This window comes from Nymphalis io, chromosome 3, assembly GCF_905147045.1.
Source record: "Nymphalis io chromosome 3, ilAglIoxx1.1, whole genome shotgun sequence".
NCBI lineage: Eukaryota > Metazoa > Arthropoda > Insecta > Lepidoptera > Nymphalidae > Nymphalis > Nymphalis io.
Genome location: NC_065890.1, coordinates 5446061 through 5468598, shown reverse-complemented (window position 1 = coordinate 5468598; position 22538 = coordinate 5446061). Strand labels below are relative to the sequence as shown.

At 30.0% G+C, this 22538-nt stretch overlaps 2 protein-coding genes across 8 annotated transcripts in view; one reads left to right on the top strand and one right to left on the bottom strand.

The window, feature by feature from the left end:
• Positions 1-18621, bottom strand: part of LOC126781069 (protein ultraspiracle homolog) — a 38201-nt gene extending 19580 nt beyond the window's left edge. For 2 of the 7 annotated variants that reach the window (XM_050505846.1, XM_050505851.1), the window contains exons 1-2: positions 16373-16485; positions 4975-5302 (exon numbers count right to left, since the gene is read on the bottom strand). In XM_050505846.1, the coding sequence (XP_050361803.1) occupies positions 4975-5161 (187 nt within the window). In that variant the 5' untranslated portion in view covers positions 5162-5302; positions 16373-16485. Of the gene's footprint in view, positions 1-4974; positions 5303-16159; positions 16229-16372; positions 16490-18322 lie in introns of those variants that run through there. The other 5 variants (XM_050505853.1, XM_050505847.1, XM_050505848.1 and 2 more) reach the window with 5 other exon arrangements.
• Positions 18622-19303: 682 nt separating this feature from the next.
• LOC126781068 (glucose-6-phosphate 1-dehydrogenase) lies at positions 19304-22078 on the top strand. Its single transcript, XM_050505845.1, has one exon. It carries the CDS (start codon positions 19432-19434, stop codon positions 20914-20916), a length of 1485 nt encoding a protein of 494 aa, XP_050361802.1. The 5' UTR covers positions 19304-19431; the 3' UTR covers positions 20917-22078.
• Positions 22079-22538: the final 460 nt, after the last annotated feature.

The following is a 22538-nucleotide window of genomic DNA, read 5'->3' as shown; positions in this document are numbered from 1 at the left end:
TAAAATATAATGAAGTACTTTTACAGACAACAAAGTCTTTGAGCCGCTATAAAAAAGATGAGAAAACGAAAAAAAAAAACGGAATAACATAAATAATTTTCAGAAGTACCATTTAGGACTGCGAAGCTTCCAGATTATACAGAATTCACGAGGAAGCCGTTTATGTTAATAGTCCCTTAGTATTCAGTATTATAAATTACAATCGCCAAACGAAAAACACGATTCAGAGGCACCACGACAAAAGGAAACTTTAACATTGCCTTAAGGAGAGGCCGAAAATACAACTAAAGTCTCTCCGAGGCGTATCGGAACAAAGTTCATGTATCGTAAAAGAATTACTTTGTTTTATATATAATATAACTTATATTATAATATACCTGAATCTAAAATTTGAAACATAGGTTTATTTAATAACGTTAGAGTCCGTTAGTTTATTTTTTTTACAGTAATAAAATCATACTAATATTAAAATGAGGTAAGTTTTTTTTGTTACTTTCCGGTTTCTCGCAACAAACAAATAATCTAATAAAATGTATATGGAAACTTATATTATTTTAATTTATAATGTGAAGAATATATATGTATATATAATATTAATTGAATTGAAATATTAATAAGAAACTATATTGCACATTGTTAAATATAAGTATATTGAGCACTAATTCGTCTCTAATATATGTAGTTGACAAGATCAATAAAAAAAAATCATACCAACATATGTTATATAACTATCGTATTCGTTATATATATAGTTTAATAGACAAGCCACATTAACCATTTTTAGGTTTGAAAAAATTATAGCTTCAGTTCAGTATTTGTCACCCAAATATTATCGACATTAAATTCAAGCGTTTTTTGTATATAAAAATTTTAATTTTGCAAACGGGACCAGTAGAAATTTAGAAATATATATCTAATAACTAAATATTAACATAGACATGGCCGAGACATAAAAAGCCGAGATGGCCCAGTGGTAAGAACGCGTGAATCTTAACCGATGATCGTGGGTTCAAACCCGGGCAAGCACCACTGAATTTTCATGTGCTTAATTTGTGATTATAATTCATCTCGTGCTTTACGGTGAAGGAAAACATCGTGAGGAAACCTACATGTATCTAATTTCACTGAAATTCTGCCACATGTGTATTCCACCAACCCGCATTGGAGCAGCGTGGTGGAATAAGCTCCAAACCTTCTCCTCAAAATGAGGAGAGGAGGCCTTTAGCCCAGCAGTGGGACATTCACAGGCTGTTTCGGTTCGGTTCGGTAACATAGACATATTACAATACAACGCTAATAATATACGCACTTAGTGCTTATACTGAAAAACAGAATGCCTGGACCATACGATAAGATATATCATCAAAGTAGTACTGTAGTAGTAATAGGCGGATAACAAAATCGCTTGGCGCGATACTTATTATGTTTTTAGATTTGTATATATGGATAAACGACGATTCAGCCAGTTAAGACCCGAGCGAGCAACACTGAATTTTCATGTAGTTAATTTTTGTTTATAATAATTTATTTCGTGCCCGGCGGTGAAGGGTAACATCGTGAGGAAACCTGTATGCGTCAAATGAATATCTTCAACGTTTGTCTCTACCAATATGCATTGGTGCATCGTCGCACAAGCTCTAATACGCTTCAAAAGACTCATCTTGTAAAGCGGTCTTTACCCAGCTGTGGGACATTTACGCGTTGTTACATTAAATTATTTCTGTTAGGAGAATGCTCGTATTTATTTCCAATAGTGCATTTATTTGCATGATCGAATAATATCAACATGTTTATATTACGTTCCAAATTCAAAATTTTATTACACACACTAAAAACAGATGTGCAACACGCCGAGTCCTATCGACTATTGCAAACAGGTAATAAATAAAACTATTTTTTTTAATATCCTCAATTACCGATCACAGCACAAAGTAAGATTTAAAATATAGAAACAATCAGACATAAATATCAGACAAAGAAATTTACGAGTGAAATAGGATTGCAGATATAAAGCAAACGAATGATCTCACTTCTCAGTAAAATATGTTTAGTAGGTATATGTTGTAAACGTATACAATAAAAAGAAATGAGCCGAGTAAATAACTCGTTTAAATGCGACGCAACTCTTTAAGGAAACATAAAATATGATAGAGTTATGTGAAATAAAATAATACAGAAAATATATATTTATAAACAGCAAATGTTACGAAATACATAAAGCTGCATCCTTATGTGTGTGTGTGTGTGTGTGTATATGTTTGACTGCCTCGTTGGTCTACATTATACGGCCGCAAATCCCGAGGTCCTGCTTTCAAACCGCGATCAGGCCAATATAATGTTAATGACTTTCTCTGTCGAGATATACCCAAGTTCCGAAGTTGGCAGTATTTCTACTCCCGTGTTTCGACAAGCACGTAAAACCGTCCATCCTGCTCCTGATCTCGCACGTACCTGTGTATATGTGTTTTCAAAACGGGTTACAAATATTAATACATAACTTATTTGGACACCATAAAATATAATCTCATTTGTGAAACGTTACAAATACACCACAATTGCTTTAATCCTGCGACTAACAAAAAGCTTTTAAATAAAGAACAAAGAGAACGAAAAATCGAATTCGCTTCCGTGTTTTTGCATAACGCAGTCCATATTTTAATACGTGAATATCAAATTGCCGTACACTTCTTTGGTATTTATTATAGAAGGAAAAGAATTAAATTTATATCATTCTAAATGTACCGGGGATGTGTATAAAAATGCAAATCCAGATTATACTACACGAAATATTATTAAAAATGCGAAGAGTCCATGAAAGGGGTATTTAAAAAACAAATATATGGGCTCACGAAACGACCTGCAGATGTGAAACTTCAAAATTGATGGTTTACCCCGAAGGCGCGAATAGATTTCACATAAAAATGTATATACAATATTTCAGCTTAATCTGTTGAAGGTGAAAGTGTTTAAAAATGCAGTAGCAAGATTTGAACTACACCCACTAACAGGTGATAACAGAAGCCTGTAAAACGATGAAAATAATGCAATATTTGTAAATCATTATGTTTATTTAATTTTGAGAATGCAATCGAGAATAAATAAATAAATAAATAAAGTTTTGACAGCTACGCGTTTATGACGATTGTGTTTAGTAATCACTAAATAAGACCAATCAACCAAAAACCAAACACGATTCATCTAAAAAAAAGATAGGAAAAAAATACGTAATTTATTAATTCTTTGTTTATCGAAACAATAATTGGTACAATATACGTTTGCGTCTCAAATATCCACTCAAAGGCTTTCTTATAATACTGTTTATAGACGACGTAAATAATAAAGGAGAAAATTCGCGGTAATATGAAATTATATACATAATATATATCGAACAAAAATTACATTGTAACACAATAGCTCAGATGAAAATTTGTCGATAAACGCTTACGCTTTGACACAATAAACGATATTAATAATAATATAAAGTTTGAACCAATATATTGAGGACTCTAGGCATAAAGAAGCTAAACTAGTCAGTAAAATTTATAAAGCCTCGTTGTTGAATAACGACCAATAGTATTTCTTTTTATACCGTCTTTCTTTGCACTTTCATAAATAAATTTTATTATAAGAATAAAATGAAAATTGAGGACAATCGTACAACAAATACTTCGTGTACGTTTTTCGAGATTTCGAAAACAGGTTCTTCGAGGGCATTCGAAATTACTTTAACGTTGTCGACAAAAATGAATTTCTCATTATATTATAATGATCAATCTTTCATCTTTTGGATCATTCTTATAAAGAACGAGACGATCGTTTATCAAAAGTTATTATTGTAAAGTTGCGTGAAACGGATACAATCAGGCCACAAATAATCCCATCAAATTAAAATATTATCATTATATACCGTTTAATCATCCAGGATTTAAAAGAATGCAATAACGCTTAATATATAAAAACATTTTTAAAAATTATTCAAACCTTGTTTTAAAACGAATAAGTTCGCCGGGACATATATATTTAGTGAGAAAGATGAACTAATACATAAACTAATGCATGGACAAATATTTTTAATATTTCTAACCCTGAAGTTAACATTATACTTATCAGAAAGTTTCTATCAGATGCAGTGGCCCATATTATAAATTGATTGATTAAAGAAACAATAATATAATAGTTTTAGATACAATATTTTGAATGACGATATCAAATCTTGAACTTAATTTAAAAAAAATGTTAAAATAACTGTTGGGAAGAAAAAAATACTTATTTCGCATAAATAATACCTACGACCTTACAAAGAACTTACGTGGATAAGTGTATTTTTTTTTTTGTAAATATTGTTAACTAAAATGTTTATTTTAATTAAGTACCTAATGATTTTAACAACGATTTGCAAATTTAACTTTTAAATATAGAAATGATTTTGTTTCACGTTTGCCGTTTAGTATTTTGAGTCAAATTATGATATTTACAATATACGTCTGAAGTATCATTTCGTAATATTTACACATATTACATTTTTGATATACAGTCACTTCAAAGCGAATCGAATAGAATTCATGTTCACTGGTCCTGCTACGAATTCTAATTAGACTTTAAATTGGAATTCTTCTCCTTTGGTAGATGCTAAAGAATTCACAACACACACATATAAGAAATGTAATATGAGTGAGTAATGACATTATTTTTTTATACATAATTTAGCAAAATCTAAACTAATTATATAATATAATAATAATACGAAATATCAATTTGTTTATCTGTTGTGTAACTAAATAATAATATGTGTGTTTATTCATTATTTTCTACGATGTATGCCGATATTAGGCATTTATTCCACTTATTGTCAAAAAATATTTTGTACATACTCTATGAAACTTGCTAAATATTTAAATAGTAATACTAATTTGATTAAAGAATTCACCTCAATTTAATTTGTATTACTATTTAGGAGAAAAAAAAATTATTTACATTGCATGTCAATAGAGCAGTCAACGGTGGGCATATTAGAAGTCGTCCCAAAAGCCTGTAGCATGTTGGGAGCCGGCGCAGGCGCTGCTGGAGGCGGCTGCTGCGGGCCCGGCGGCGCCGGTCGCGCCCAATTGATCAATGCAGTCACTGACATCGTCGGCTTGTCTTTCTTCGCCACGCTCGACATGGCCACGCACTAGCATCCTCACATCACTGCACTACGATCGGCCTAATCGACACGTCTACTAAAGATCACACTTTGGAATCAACTAAGCGTCACACCCTTATGCTCCGTATCGCAAAATCAAACGGATTGATCTATCTTATCCTTGAAATAAAAACATTCGAAACGTTACAATTAATTGCGCATACCGATGCGCTTATGAATACGTAAGTAAGGAGCGCGACGGAATCGTCACAGCCACCGGGGACAAAGCAGACTTCGTTGTGACATTGTGATAGCGGCTGTTATTGCACCCGATGCGCCGACGCAGTGATGGCGATATCGCAATGCTCTGCGTCAACAAAGCGTCGCGAGCTTCAACAGTGAAGGTTAGTTTGTGACTAATGCGCGCTTAAATTCAACGAGTTCAAAATTGACAAAAAATGTACCCGACAACTTCCGCGCGGTTACTGGCATGAAGGTCTCAACTCAACAGGCTCACTCAAGGTCCGCATACAATCATACGTGAATAAATCGCATATTATGTCGAAAAACTAGTTGTTATAATCGATTTTTTGCCAACGACCACTAAATGACATGTAGAGAATTGAACCAAATATTATTTATGTTATTTATTAGTCGCGTTAGGAGAGGAATCATATAAATAATTGGACTTGTTAGCAGTCGGCCTTCGCGAACGTCGCTGCCGCTGCTGTAATTAAGTTTTACGTCACTCGTGGACCGAACACCCCGCGCTAGCCTCTACCATTACATTTTTTCGCTATGTCACTCTGCTGAATTAAATGCTATCTAAATACTAATCGACCCACTTGCTAGATATTAGAAAAAAAAATTGCAACTCGACATTACAATCCCTTATTGATTTATCAAAACTTTTTATCGATTCCTATCATTATCCATCGTTAATTCGTCTAAAGTCTACTTTCTCGCTGATAATGCATGACTTTCCTTACATTTGTAACATATGAGTTTATTTCTTTGTTTTTATTTCACGTCTGAATAGATCGTTACGTTATTCGTTTTCATACAATAAAAGTTTGAGACAGACTTTACCTAGATTAAACATGTAGTTCTTAAAATGAAGTAATTAATAATAATAATAATTATTATTATTGTTAGTTAGTTTATATATTAGGTACCTATGTGCAAATTGCTTGCAAACGTGTTCCTTACTGTGAACATAAATGAATTTCAAATTTAAAAGTAAACAATGAGAACTGATTTAATGTCGAATTCTTATTTGTAATTGTTAATAATACATTATTTCTTGCTAATTACTATAGATTGGTATCTTTAAGATGCCTTTTGTTTTGTTATAATCTAATACTTTTAAAATCTTACTGCAAATAAATGTTATTTTCCAGAGTAATAAATAATTAAATAAACATTTCGTTATTATTGTTTTGATACAAAGTTCTCTTATTTGTCAGTTAAGATACAACGGATACACGAGTCCTTATATATGTGTGGCCTTGGATTAAGTGCGTACACGCCTCCACGTGTATTTTCGTGTTTATCATAAACATATCTACCGTGCCCTCAATATATTCAAGGCGTTTTTAAATTTTCCAAAATCGAACACGGACATTCGAGTATTCTTTTATTCAGTATTAATTTTTATTATGAAGACGCAGTTAGAAAAATATCTATTTATATTTAAAAAAAAATATTTATTATAAGTATAGAAGGTCTTAGGTTTAGATTAGGTCGAACGAAAATATTTATCGTCGCGTTTATTTCGAATCGATGTAACTTTCAACCGCGACATATTTACCCAACTATATATACAATGATCATTAGTTTCACATTGCTTTGTGGTAGAGCTTCGATAAAAGTATCGGGTAGACATATAGTGTGAATAGTAAGAATCGACATGCTAGCCAGCAATAAAACCGTCGACTTAACTCTCACTCCGGTTATTGTGATCTGAATGTATCCCACATTAATGTATATGTATGATTTTGCTAAAACACAATATATATTGTATAGTATGACGCTATTCTACGCTCTTTAGTACTTATTTGGTTTTTTTTTCTTGGTTTGAATGTATAATTAAATAATATTAGGAAATTATCATTTCATTAAAACACGGTAATTATTTTAGACTACAACATTTTAAATTATACTATTTTCATAATAATACTAAATAGTCTAACAATTAAAATACTAGAATATCATTAATTGTGAATTAAAATTAATAATTAGATAAATTTATATATATTAAGCAAAATTACATAATTTTATGTAGTAAAACAGTATAGGTAGTATACAATTAATTTGATCGCAATAGTCGTATCATATTATAAACGAAAATGGCGCCGAGCGTGTCTTCGATAAAGCAGATAAAAAAAACAAATGATTAAAAATTTAAAGTTTTATATTATATGTAAATATTTTGTATTTTTATAATTCAAAAACTTTGAATCAACATCTAAAGTCATTTATTATGTATTTTTAACAACGAAATAAGCTAGGTGTCATATAGCGCATTGGTAAGAAGCTATGAACACGAAACTCGTTGAGTGTGAATTTATTATTTTCATATCAAAATGCGTCTTGATTTTTTAATAAATAACCGACTATTTTAATTCAAAAAGTGTAATGTAGCTATCCAAATAACTCGGACCGGTGGAGATAAGTAGTTTAAATACGAGCAAATAATAATTCATTAATAGTATCTAAAACGCTTTAACTACATCTATTGTATAACAAATATTTAGAATCACGAAAACCTTGCTCAATCTAATTTTTTCTAAGAAATATATTTGTAGTGTCTTTTTTTTAATACATAACTAGGTAGATTTTTGTTATATTAAACATTATGTATATCATATTTTATTTTTGATAGAGAATAGCTATGTCGATATTTATTATACAGAAGCGTGCGTCTTTTTTATCTTGTTCTTGTCATTATAATTGATCGGCATCGACTTTTACCCCACTAAATGTGACATTTATGTTTGTATAAAGAATATCAATATTGTAATATATCACAAACTATGAAAATGTATAATTTATTTTAAATATAAATAAAATCCCATAGTAACAAATAACTAGCTAGCTATATACATTCACAATTTAATGTCCTTATATAATAAATGAAATAATACATTGTTTTCGTTTTAAATGAAGACGCTAGATGATTATAGTTATTGTGATTCATAATTAACATATATCAGTTTATTATGTAGTATAAAAAACTACTTCGTTGTCACATGACTCTTTAATTGCTGCTTTTTCACTCTATATTTAAAATTATATAAATACATTATCGATCAAAAAAGTGAAATTAATTATTAAGTTAATGTTTAAATTATTTTAAACAATGTTTATAAACGTTTAAATAGTATTGACAAGGCTTTGTTTTAGCCATTAACATCATATCGTATAATGTAGCCGTAAGGCGTTATATGAGTAAGTTAATAAGAATATCATATTCAAACTAATAAGCAAATACATTTGAGTCCAAGTCATACAACACATGTAAACGAATGGACATCGTAATAAGTGAGCCTTAAAAATCAATACTACACGCAACTGAAAGCAATTATCCAAATAATTTAGAATTTTACGTGTATTTTATTTTATATGTATTATATATCAGTTGATATTATTCGTTTTGAATAAATGTTTTTGTAGTATATTTATAAAATATTATAGTTTTTATTTTCGTAATTATACTATGGCAACATTTATATGGTCAATTGTACAGTACAGTTCGAGTTCTTTTATTACTCTATATTTTGTGTGAATTGTACAATACGGTGTTAATATTTATATATAATACATTAAATGCCACCTAGAGCGTTGCGCTGAAATAAATAAAATAGAAAACAAATTCTTAAATACATTGAACCTTTTTTGCAGAGAATAAAAAAAATGCAATACACATTCTTGTAACTCAAAACGTATGTATTTCTTATAGGTATATTAATTGATCTTACTGGCAAGTAAGTGAATATACTTTACCAAAAATAATGTATATATGTATAACTTATATATAAAGAAACACTTAATAAGAAATCGTAAAATTTCATTTATATTTATAAATTACGCAGTAGTCACAACGGCGAAGAGTTTTGAAACTTGCTATCCTTGTAGTAAACGAAAAATGTCAACAAATATATTTAAACAATTACGAGAAGAGAAAGAAATAAAAAATAAATAAGTCTATACAAAGTTTACAAGTCGACACAAAAATATAAATCATAGTCTAACATAATTTTTATTTTATATCATCAATTAAACTCCTCCGTGTTCTTACGTAACATAACGTAATCTTTATTCATTTGGCACAATATTTAAAAACAAAAACAAATATATACCCACACATACATATATAAAATTGATATTTAAAAGTTACGGCCCTTTTGGTAAATTCATGACAAGCAAATATAATGTCATCGATATAAACGAATAGGACGAAAATACCTTTTTTCCCTCGAAACTGTCAATCAATCACACGTCTTCACTGGTAAGTATCTTTGACAACCTTCGCCTATGAAACCGATAGCCTCGTGAGAAAAATTGTTCTTGTATACGCAGGCGGGAAAAATGGTGTAGTTGTGAATAATTGAATATATACAAAGGAAAACGTGGGATCAATATGTAATCTGAGCAGAATTATCAAAAAGTTCAAATAAAATCCATTATCATCATACCATTTTTAACAAAAAAATATTAATTAATTCATACGTACATTATATATATATATATATATATATATATATATATTTGCAAACAAATAAATACTTCGGGACTTACGATTAGTTTTGAATGTCACACAATTTAAAAAGCGTTTAACAGTAAGCCTATATTTTTAAAATAAATAAACATAATACTTACTGCGTATATTAAATTCTTATTAATAACGTAACAAAATTGAATTTTTCTCTACATATAAACATAAAATAGTTAAATACTTATAACACCATCCGGTTTGACATTATAATTTTTATAACGTAGAAAGTAATTCATATTACAGAATTATAATAAAAAAAAAATATCGCTGGTTACAACTTTCGCGAAACAGTGCATTATTCAGTAATGGTTTTAAACGCGTAGATTACTCTAAGCAAGAATGTTTCCACTTTCTTTACTTTCCTCATTACATACGATAAACGCGAATGCATACGTGCATGCAGAATTGCAAGAGAAAAAAAGCTAGCTTGAGACCCGGCGAATGCTATCGATCCACGACGACCTTGACTTGACGTGCCCGCGAGACAATTATCATTGACAGAAGTGACAAAAGCATCGCGCGCGCACCTTATCACTTATACACATGTGTTGTACTTTCATTTTCCAATTAAATATCTTTCGTTTTGTCATTGAAAATAGGAATTGTTTTTTATGACCTAAATATTTATTGTTAGGAAATATATAACAAACTATATCAGTTAGTTTATTAAAAAAAATGAGATGTTTGTAGGCGAAAAAGGCGAGGTAAACTAAAAGACGTCCGTCCTAGATTTGACCCGGGTGAGCGGGTAGCGGGTGCGGTGAGTCAAGGCGCGGGGGCGGTGCGACGCGTGCACTTGCCGCGAGATATAGGTAAACGGAACGCAGAGAAGCGAGCCACGGGGGCCTGTGACCTTGGCGATTCTCTGACGACTACAGGTGGTTTTTGTTTGCACTCATTTGATGCGAAGATCGCCCAATCTTACTCCGTGTCGAGGCCGCATCAAACCGCGCGGGGGGAATGCAACCGGAACTTGTCCGAAACAATGGTTCTCTATTTCCAATGCAAGTCACGTATAAAATTCACATCCCTATTAGTTTAAATTTAACCTATAAAACAATAAACGCTTAAGTCTAAATACACTTTGAATAGGATAATATTAATAGACGAACAAATATAACATAAAAGCGAAAGGTAATTTTAAATATTTGTTTTACTTTTACGTTAAACTACTTACTATTTAAATATATTCATACTTCTTCTTAAAGTTTTTTAAGAACAGAAAATTTCTATTCGAAATTACCTATAACATATGTATATAATAATCTTGTCACTTTTCGCATTCATTTTAAAGGTATTTAAATAGTAATAATATGTTTACACACGCTACAATTATTCCAAACCCGTTACTTCACTGTGAGATAGTTATAGCATGAGACATAATCACAATATGTGCATAGGTACCAAATATAATTGATGTAATAGACATATATATACTTTCTTAATAACAAAGAACACGGCAACAATTGAATATAATATTATTTTTTTAAAAGCCACGAAATTATTTCTTCATTAGCTTCTTTACGTTCTTACTCAACATGACTAGTTTTACACATAAAAAATCAATATCTTTATTTAAAACACAATATAATTAATGATAGAAACGACAGTACAAACAACGTACCTACAGCAAAGTATTACATAATTCCGACGGCTAAGACCTTGGCCGTGACCAAGCAACGATTCCCGAGGCGTGACGCGGCTCACTCACGCCCGCGATTAGCCGTCTACGATAACGATTATATTTTACTAACATTATATATAAAAAGGCAAATTAAGGTGCTAACATTTGACCTTTCATTGGTTTTTTTTTCAATAAAGAAATTTAGTGTAAAAACGAAAAAAATATCTTCGTAACTAATATTTCTTTCAGAATTTATTAATTTTCGCAGATGAAAATTGACGTAAATAATGATTCTCTTCCATAAAATATACTTTATTCAAGTAGGCTCATATAACACTTGAATCGTCATGTTACAACATTGAATTAAATGTAAATCTGCTGTCTATGTGCTGTTGGTAAGCAGCACAGATTCTACCGCCATAAGCCGGCAATAAGCACAGTAGTCAATATTTGCGTGAAAATCAACAAATACCAATGCCAAATTTTTTTAGATAAATTCAGAGAAAAATAAACATTTATCAATATCACGTCCCTGTCTTGCTAAATGTTCTCAGAATATAAAATAATAACTATGATAAGCGAGAATAATATTATAGTATAGTAGTATATCTTGGTTGACCCCAACGTACAATAGAATTTTCGCCACACGACCGGTTATTCAAAATGACAAGCAAGTCTGATAATATTTTCTATAACTAGCATTAAACTGTTTGTGACGCCGTTTTGAAGTATAAAGCAATCCAGTGCAAACATACCACAAACTACTATTTACTTAAGCCGCATCAAATATTCGGTAACTATTCGTATTCGGCTTAACCGGTCATTTTTTTTATAAAGAATCACGTAACTTTTAATTAATGCTGAAGCAATATTGCTTTATCGAAAAAGTGTAAATTTCCTCTTCATGTATGTGAAAAATCGACGGAAAGGTACATATGTGAAGTATTTAAATGTTTTTATTTTTTTATTTATATATTTTTTTGATTTCATAACATTAAATCATAGACTTGAAATTTTTTTGACTACTTTTGTTTTATTATTTTGTTATATATATATATATATATATATATATATATATATATATATATATATATATATATATATATTATTAAAACAGAAGTGAATACGTCCGTAGGTCATGGTGCACAATAATCAAAATATTTGCATTGCTGCTATTTGCGAGGCAATTTTCGAATGTCCATTAATCAGGCCGCGAATGGTTTGGCCGAATATACATTTCGTTGCAACACTAACATTTACAAAAAAATTGAGACTTCATTATATGGTTAGTAAAAGATCACATTCTACTTGAGTACAAAATTAATAATATACAAATATACATGGTGAGTTTATTTAGTAAAATAATAAAATATAAACTAATTTTGACAAAAAAAAATCGCTATGACCATAGATTATAAAGTTTAAATAAACGAGTACTATCTTCGTATAAAATATTTTACAAATAATAAACCTACATAACCTAACCCTCTATTGACGTATTATCTGAAGACGGTCATGACAAGTGACTGTATGTCGTTACGATCTAAACGTTTCCGTTAAGACTTGACGATACATCGAAGAACTCCTACACGGGACGATATCCAGTACGGTTCTATCAGTTCCAAAAATGGAGCCAACGTACATTCTCATGTTGACTGGCACTATAAGACCTCGCACAAATTATACAAAACGAGGCATGAATTAAAAACGAGAATTAGGAAGCAAAGATGAAGATAGATAGAGAAGAATTTTATATTACTGGTGGTAGAGCTTTGTGCAAGCTCGTCTGGGTAGGCACCACCCACTCATCAGATATTCTACCGCAAAACAGCAGTACTTGCTATTGTTGTGTTCCGGTTTGAAGGGTGAGTGAGCCAGTTTAATTACAGGCACAAGGGACATAAAATCTTAGTTCCCAAGGTTGGTGGCGCATTGGCTATGAAAGCGATGGTTGACATTTCTTACAATGCCAATGTCTAAGGGCGTTTGGTGACCACTTACCATCAGGTGGCCCATATGCTCGTCCGCCTTCCTATTCTATAAAAAAAAAAGAAGAGTCGGTACTCTTCCAAATTTTAGATTACCGATTATAGGCTAATAAAAACGAAGGAATACCTTTACATTAATTTATTAAATGGGTTGAAATTTAGGCAACGATTATCTGATCAAACCAAACAAATCTATCAAATTTTCACACACACGACTTCATTACCTTGATAACCAACATATATTTCATAATGTATATAATAATAGTAGTAAGAAAATAATTATATAAGTATGACTACATACATAATATAAAATTATTTGGAAAAGGAAGCCTAAAACAATACACCTTTAAGTTACTTTTTATTATTACGTAACAATTAATAATTATTATAAAACTTTTTTTATGTCAGCCTATAACGCCAAAACTTTACCCGTTGTGATGGTCAACAATCATCGTTAATTAACATAAGAGTGGTTATGCTCTGCTCTGTGATCATATTTTGCGGTTTAATCATTTTAAAAAGCAGTTTGTGTAAAACAACTTCATGGAAGATAAATCACATCGCAAAAAGTAGGTAGTTTTGTAGTGAAATTTACAATGATATTTCTATTAATCGCTTTCTTATCTGACACTTTAGTAGATTATAAGCTAACTTTACGACGAGCTAAACTTTTCACATAGCTCAGAACTAAATTACATTGTAATATTACCTAGCTGCCTTGTTTGTTTAGATGTCTCATCAGTACAAATACAATCAATTTTAATCTAATCGATTCGAAATAAGTAGCTTCCTAATGAGCAAGTTACTTGTAACTTTGAGCAAAGCTCAGAAGATTGGCTATGTTTTCTACAATATCGACAATATATTAAATATTAATACGATTTTTAAATTATATGTATTTTATATATTTTTATTCTATTATATAGCATATATTATTAAGATTATTAACCGTTATTTTAAAAAAAACGCGGCATATTGTCTTTATTTCAATTTCATTTAAATATTAATTATTGTAGGGAAACTACAGAAAAAAATAAATGAATGCGTAATCTTTCTTTGCGCTTACTTATGTTTTAGTGCTAATTTTCTTAATAAATAACGGTTCGTTTATTTTTTTATTAAGGTTTGTATAATGAAACAATTTTCTTTAAATTAAGTAAAGAATATTACTTAATAGAAACCATCAATCAAATGAACAAAATGACAATATTTACAAAAACAAAATAGCTTATTAGTATGCCAAAAATTTGTTAGCACGAGGGCAGCAATGAATTCTAATAAACTGTAAGACCTTGACAATGATACAATACTGTTGAATAACAACATAATAAAATAATATAACGTCGACTCACTATTTTATTCAATGCACAATTTATTGTCAACCATTTTATAATAATACTACAAAATTAAAATCACAATAAGTATATTATTGATCATAGTATTAAATACTTTAAGTACTTTTTTATGATTATAGATAAAAACCCGATGACAACAAAGAAAGTCTGCTAAACTATGTCGCAGTAACGACTTTATCAAGTCGTTGTTAATATAAACGACGAACGTGAGTATAAAAGTGCAGTAAAATGACTTTATATGTAATTAACTTATTTCAGATTTTATGATTTATAATTACAGTATATTAAATGGAATTGTGTTTTTTTCTTTACCTATCAAAAATCTTATAACCACACAGCTCACGATTATTATGACCATAATTATTTATATCCGGTAATTTAAAATCGAGTTTTATTTGAGTTTGGAATTAGGTTCAATTTATTTGAATGAAGATTAAAGACACGTTCAAGAATTATAATTAATATTCGCTAATTGTGATAACGTTTAGGGATTTTGTTTTTTGTATTACGTTTAACACTTACATATTTCTAAAACTTACACATTAAGTTCCTTGAAATAGCCACCGTGAAATGTTAACTATACTATGAATTTACTTCTTTTAAGATTTGCTTCAACGACTGCACAAATTGAGCGTTTCATTATGAAACACGTAGATTGCTCGTAAATTATTTTATACTAAAATAGATTTAAAAATATTTTTCGAGTATCTGTACCACACTATTAGATAAATATATTTCATAGTACTTAATTGTACTGAAAATCAAACAAAACACAAGAACTTCCAAGTTTGTTGAGTTTGAAGTTGTAAGCCTGATGAGGAGCCAGTCATCAGCGCTCTTTGGCACGTTTTCGACAGTCAGTTACATCACCCTGACGTCAACCTATCAAACGGAGAAATTTAATGACTTATCTTGTTAGAAAAGTGAAGATTACACATCAATGGAAATGCAACGACTAGAGCGATAGAACAGATAAACGTGTTCACCTCCATTGGAGTCAATACACCGGCAACCTTGCAATGCTCTTTACGACTCATGTCAGATAAAGACATAGGGCGTAAAAACATTATAACTTTATATGCGCGCAATGTTAAGAAAATAAGTTTTACACTTTCTTGACTAGGTAATTATATTAATGAAAATTAAATCCTTAATGCCATAAACGCGATGAACTCAATTTCAAAAGAAGAAATTAACTATACAAAATTAACATAGGCTTTTTTACAACACAAAAAAAGCAATCACTTCCAAGGCAAAATATATTTAACATTTTTATTATTCGTACTGTTATACCTGCATAATAATTTAGTGAAAATTATAATATTTTTATCCATTGTGTATAACTATAAAATAATAATTAAAAAAATAACAATTATTTAGCTTTCTGATATATAAGAACCGTCTTCGGATGAGAATAAGACAAACACGATGCATTCGCAATTAAATGTGGCGAGGGCGCATGGGTGCAGCCACTACGTAGGTCATCAAGATTCGATTAAAAATTACGATGTATGACTAGTATTGGATGCCGGTCACAGATCGTACATCGATTTTCGACTGCGTCGCGAGCGTCGCCGGACACGCGGCGGATGCGAACGGCGTCGCTGTTCTGACTGCCGCGCCGCGTCCCCGCTCCTTCCCCGCTCCACCGTTTGTTTTGCTGTATTTTCGTTGTTAATCATTCTCCTTGACCTTGTGCGACGTCGAGTGGTCCACTGCACACGACTGCGCACCCCTCACCCTGCCATCCGCCCGCGTTGCCTGTCGCGACGCATCACACGTGCTACTGCTCCCTTAAACCGCATCATGCAATTTGACCACGGTACCATTATCTCCTTACCGTGATTTCAATCATCATACTTTTTGTTATTTAAAAGAAGTAACAGACTTATAGTGTCTACATTCAAATAGAAATAATATAACTCGACTTCGAAAGAAAATAAACATTATTTTTCATATAATAAAATAAACTTATATTTCATAAGAACAGAACAGACCGAAGTCGTCCATACTTTACCTACTGTCATAAATAGCACATTTAAATTAATATTATGAAAAAATAGTTAATTCAGTTGTAATGAATATATAATACAGAAATAAAATATGACAGAATCTTATTGTTGCTAAAAATGCTCAATGATTATATGAAAATTATAATTTATATTAAGTAGTGCAGGCTAAGTAGATCTATTATTTTAAAAGCTTTGAGTGCAATATAATATAATTCATTAATAAATAAAAAATAAAATAAACCTTATACGCTAAATTAAGCTCATTATTATGAACTAAAAAAAATAGAAACGTCAATTATGGCGCCATCTGTTTGCTGCACTTGTAAATTGTATTAGCGCCATCTCTGAGGGATTACTAAAACTACTATCTAAAGTAACCATAAATAATTATTTAGCTATGTGTTATAGATATTTTTTTCTTTAAAGCTAGGTATTTCAAAATAGATATATACAATCATTTAAATATTGTTTGTTTCTAATCACAATACAATGCTTTTCACTGAACTTTAAAATATGTTTAAAAATACTTTTTACCATTGAAAAATAACATTGTTTTTAAATATGAATTGTTTTTAAATATAAATTTAATTTTAAATAAAAATGAACCAATGAACATAAGCATGTTTATAACATATACAAAAATAAGTTAAGAAAAATTATTTGCATTTTATAAAATTGCAATATTTCTATTTAAAATTTTTGTTACTATAATATAGATATGTCAATTTATAAATAATTGAAACAATATATTTAAATTGTAAATGGAAATATTTTCTTCATAATAGCTTGTGTTAACTGAATTAAATTCTGTCACATGATACTTAAAATGTCTGTCACCACCATAAAGCAATAGAAATAAAATTATTAAGTGGACATACTTTACTTGACATCATTAAAAAAAATTCAATATGATGAAATTCAAGATGATAGCATTTTATAATTTTAAAATTGCTATAGTATTATTATTTCAGTATTCTCAAATAATGTGGTAGTATAAAATCAAAATTACTTTTCAAAATCAATAAATTAAATAAGTTTAAATACATTAGTTGTGTTTTTTCTTTTATTATTTTATTATGTTGAGTATAATGTTAGAATAATAGTTACTTAAATATTAATAAGAATAAAAAACAGTAATTATATTTCAGTATTACTGAGTTATTGGGTAAACTCTTAGTTGAGTCAATTCACTTTACTATAAATGTCATAATATAATTATCATATTTAAAGCTAAATTGCTTCAATAAAAAAGTACTCATTTGTATTAATAAATGAAGAAAATTCAGATTATCCTTTTGTACGCATATGAACATAACACAGTTTATTTTTCATTAATAACTATTGGTTTCCTTGAAACAATTTTAGTCCAATTAACCAACGAAAAGATTAGTCTGAACGAAGAGTCTTTTATCCTTAGATTTAAGGGTAATTATTTTTTACTTACCTGGATCTCTCGCGGGCTCCATCATCTGCCGTAATTTACTTATCTTCTACAACACCACTTTCATATATTAGTTCACTCACAACGATGAACCTGTCAGTAACAAGGTCGTTGAACTAAATATACCTATAAAATCAAATATTCCACTATTGCAGCAAATGTTTTACGGTTTGAAAAAAGACACCTTCAATAAAACTATGCTGACGTGGACTTCGATTAAAATTATAATGTGGGTAGTCAATTTATTATAAATATAATTTTTCTTTTAAAGTATCTAATCCCGGAAAGTGACAAAACCAAAAACATATAGCGTCACGTCATCCAAACGTCATTTATATATTTGAAGCAGGTAATATTTCAATTACTTTATTTGTTAGATCATTTCACATGAAGACTCAACAATAGATTTTTCAATAATTTTATTAATTATTATATGATGTAAGCTTATAATTAAACAAATATAGAATAAAACTTTTTTCATTAAAAAATGTTACTTTAATAATACTTACTGTTAATAATGAAGGAAAACTTTATTGTTATATTATAATATTTTTTCATTCATCATTTATCATTTCATCACAAGTAAAAAAAAGTATATAATAATGTGTTATTAATTTTGAATTTACTAAGACAATAATATAGACTATAAGCCGCGTACACATCTGATTTAATCTTCATTATGCTAACATACAAACATTGTCTATTATTTTATTATATGTATTTTTTTATCGTTACTATATGCTATTATTTAATTTGTAAATTTAATAATATTTAAACTTTGTGAAGCATCAATAATATTGAATATTATATTACTTTAATTGTAGTCTTAAAATCTATTATCATATATAGACTCATCTTTAATATGAAAGGTTCGTTCGTGGTTCGTTCCATAAATGTCATTTTATCATATCACAGACAATTAAAGTTTTTATTATAAAAGTGGATTAAAACGTAGCGATTATGTGCTCTGTGCTTTAGATATGCCGAAGGACATAAATAGCAATATTTTCCCGGCCGCTCCGCTAAACTTAAACATAAACCATCAGTTTATTGTAAGTTACAGTTTGTGTGAGTCGTCTAATTTATAAAAACGTTTCAAAATCAACCACATAATGGAAAATAAAGCTGATTTTCAATATCCACATACTTTTGTTTTACTTGGAGCTTCGGGTGATCTCGCTAAGAAAAAGATTTATCCTACTATTTGGTATTTGTATCGTGACAATTTATTACCGAAAAATACTAAATTTATTGGTTATGCGCGAACGAAACAGACGTTGGAAGATGTGAAAGAAAAATCGAAGAAGTACATCAAAGTGCGGCCTGGCGATGAAAGTAAACTAAAAGAATTTTGGGAAGCTAATGATTACGTTTCTGGTTCCTATGATAAAAGGGTGGACTACGAATTTCTAAATCAACATATTAGCAAGTCTGAAAAGGGACCGCTTGCTAATAGAATATTTTACTTAGCAGTTCCTCCAACAGTATTTCAAGATGTTACAGTGAACATAAGGAATGCATGTGTTGCTATCAAAGGGTACACCCGGGTAATAATCGAAAAACCATTTGGTAGAGATGATGAAAGCTCTGAAAAATTAAGCAGTCATTTGATTGGTTTATTTAAAGAAGAGCAAATTTATAGAATCGATCATTATCTTGGAAAGGAAATGGTACAAAACTTAATGACAATTAGATTTGCTAACCAAATTTTTAGCCCCTCATGGAATAGAGAAAATATTGCATCTGTTTTGATATCTTTTAAGGAACCTTTTGGTACTGAGGGTAGAGGTGGTTATTTTGATAGTTTTGGCATTGTACGTGATGTAATGCAAAATCACCTTTTGCAAATACTGTCTCTAGTTGCCATGGAGAAGCCGGTAACATTAAATCCCAATGATATAAGAGATGAAAAAGTTAAAGTTCTTAGACATATCAAGCCTATAGACCTCAAAAATTTGCTTGTTGGGCAGTATGTCGGCAACCCAAATGGACAAGGAGAAGAAAAATTGGGTTACCTTGATGATCCCACCGTGCCTAAAGATTCTGTAACTCCAACATATGCAGTAGCTGTTATATATATTGATAACTCCCGATGGCAAGGCGTGCCGTTTATTCTTCGTTGTGGAAAAGCACTCAATGAAAGAAAAGCTGAAGTAAGAGTGCAATATAAAGACGTGCCTGGGGATATTTTTGAAGGTCATACTAAAAGAAATGAGTTAGTTATACGTGTCCAGCCTGGTGAAGCATTATATTTGAAATTGATGAGCAAATCTCCTGGAATGAAGTTTGATTTAATGGAAACTGAACTGGATTTAACTTATAGTATGCGCTACAGAGAAGCCGACGTACCTGATGCTTACGAAAGATTAATACTTGATGTTTTCACTGGAACCCAAATGCATTTTGTAAGAAATGATGAATTGAAGGAAGCATGGCGTATTTTCACTCCAGTGTTGAAGCAATTAGAGGTAGAACATATCAAACCTCTTCCCTATATGTATGGATCTCGTGGACCACGTGAAGCAGATGCCATGTTGGCTAAGTGTGACTTTAAATATTCAGGATCGTACAAATGGCAAAAACCTACACTTGGTTAACATAGCCACCAATGAAAATTGATCTAAGGGTGGTGGGAGGTACTGCTTTGTTAAGGTTTATACTTGCTTTTTTTACATTTGAATATTTATTATACATAAGAAAAGTTTTGAAGGTAATTTTCTCCTTGTCATTCCAGTTTTTGTCATTGTTAACTTCATTTTATTACTAAGGTCATTTTAAGGTCAAATTTATTAACATGCATTGCATTTAAGTTTCTAATAACTTTTATGTCAATGTTGGAAATTTATTATCAAATTTAAATGTAGAAATGTGATAATTTTATATAAATAAGAATATAATTTTAATCACACAAAATGTTACTTATGAAAGTCTATATAATACTTGTCAGTTTGTGATTATGCAGAGGTCAAAGTTTTAACCTTGAAATGCAGATTAACTGTTTATGCATTAATTCTTTCATTAAAACTATTTCATTTGAAATCAAATTTGAACAAATACATTCCTAAAAGCATTTCAATTTATTAGCCATTAAATGGTATTATTTATGTGGATTGTGAACATTATGTATACTCTGTTGTTGATATTATGTATGTGGTACTTTTGCTCAAAACAATGATTAAGCAATTCTGTTATATTATTCAATAATACTCTATATTCATTAAGTGTTTGTTGTGTTGCATATCTCTCAAAGATTATTTTCATGTAAAGTTTTAAGGACACTACGGCTCAAGAGTTGTTGTCAATTAAAACTATGAACCAATTCATAACGATGTAATGTTTTTTATTGTTTGTATTAAATACAACCCTTTTAAATATAAATTGTTATAGATTTATTGAAGAAAACATATAAAATGCTTGTTTTTAATTGAGAAAGTATTCATAAATTATAATGTTTGTATAATAATTAGATTTGTGTTATATACAGTTTTATATTTAAATATATAATCATTATAAAAAATATTTGAAGTATCATAGGTTTCTAAGAAATGGATTTTATCTTGTCCAGCTTTAATTGGGTGTTAAACTTTGTATGTAATCTGTTTCATATCTTCAAGCACTTTTTGTACACTTTTATACAATGTTGAAAATGTTTTATACTAAATTTATGAAGATGGTGATATACAATGGATAAAAGGGATTTTCGAATATTTTACACTAATATCACATTAAAAATACTTTTTTAATATATTTTTATGACTATGTAATGTGTATTATTAATCAGAGTTAAATTATGGTGTTATGGCTGAAATCATTGGTTATTTACAACTTTATCTCATGACATTTTACATCCAAAAAAGCACCTGTTTTATTAATTACATAAGCATGTGTTGCAATGACTTTTTCAAAATCAATCTATATTATATTAAGACGAGGGCGCCCTAAATACATAAAGTATGACGTTATATAAAGCCAGGATATGGCTACGATAAAGATGTTATAATATAAACGGTGGTGCGTTATTTGTATGGAGACATTGAGATTGAAAAGATCATACGAATTGGATGTGTATCACGAGTTTTATACACCTTTTACATACGCGTGGTCGTGATTCGCCTCGCCTCGAATTGTTGGCCAAAACATTCAAGGTTTCGCTTATACCTACTGTTTTGGTAACGAAAGAAGCCGGTTCGATCTTAACTCTTAGCCACTAATAACAAAA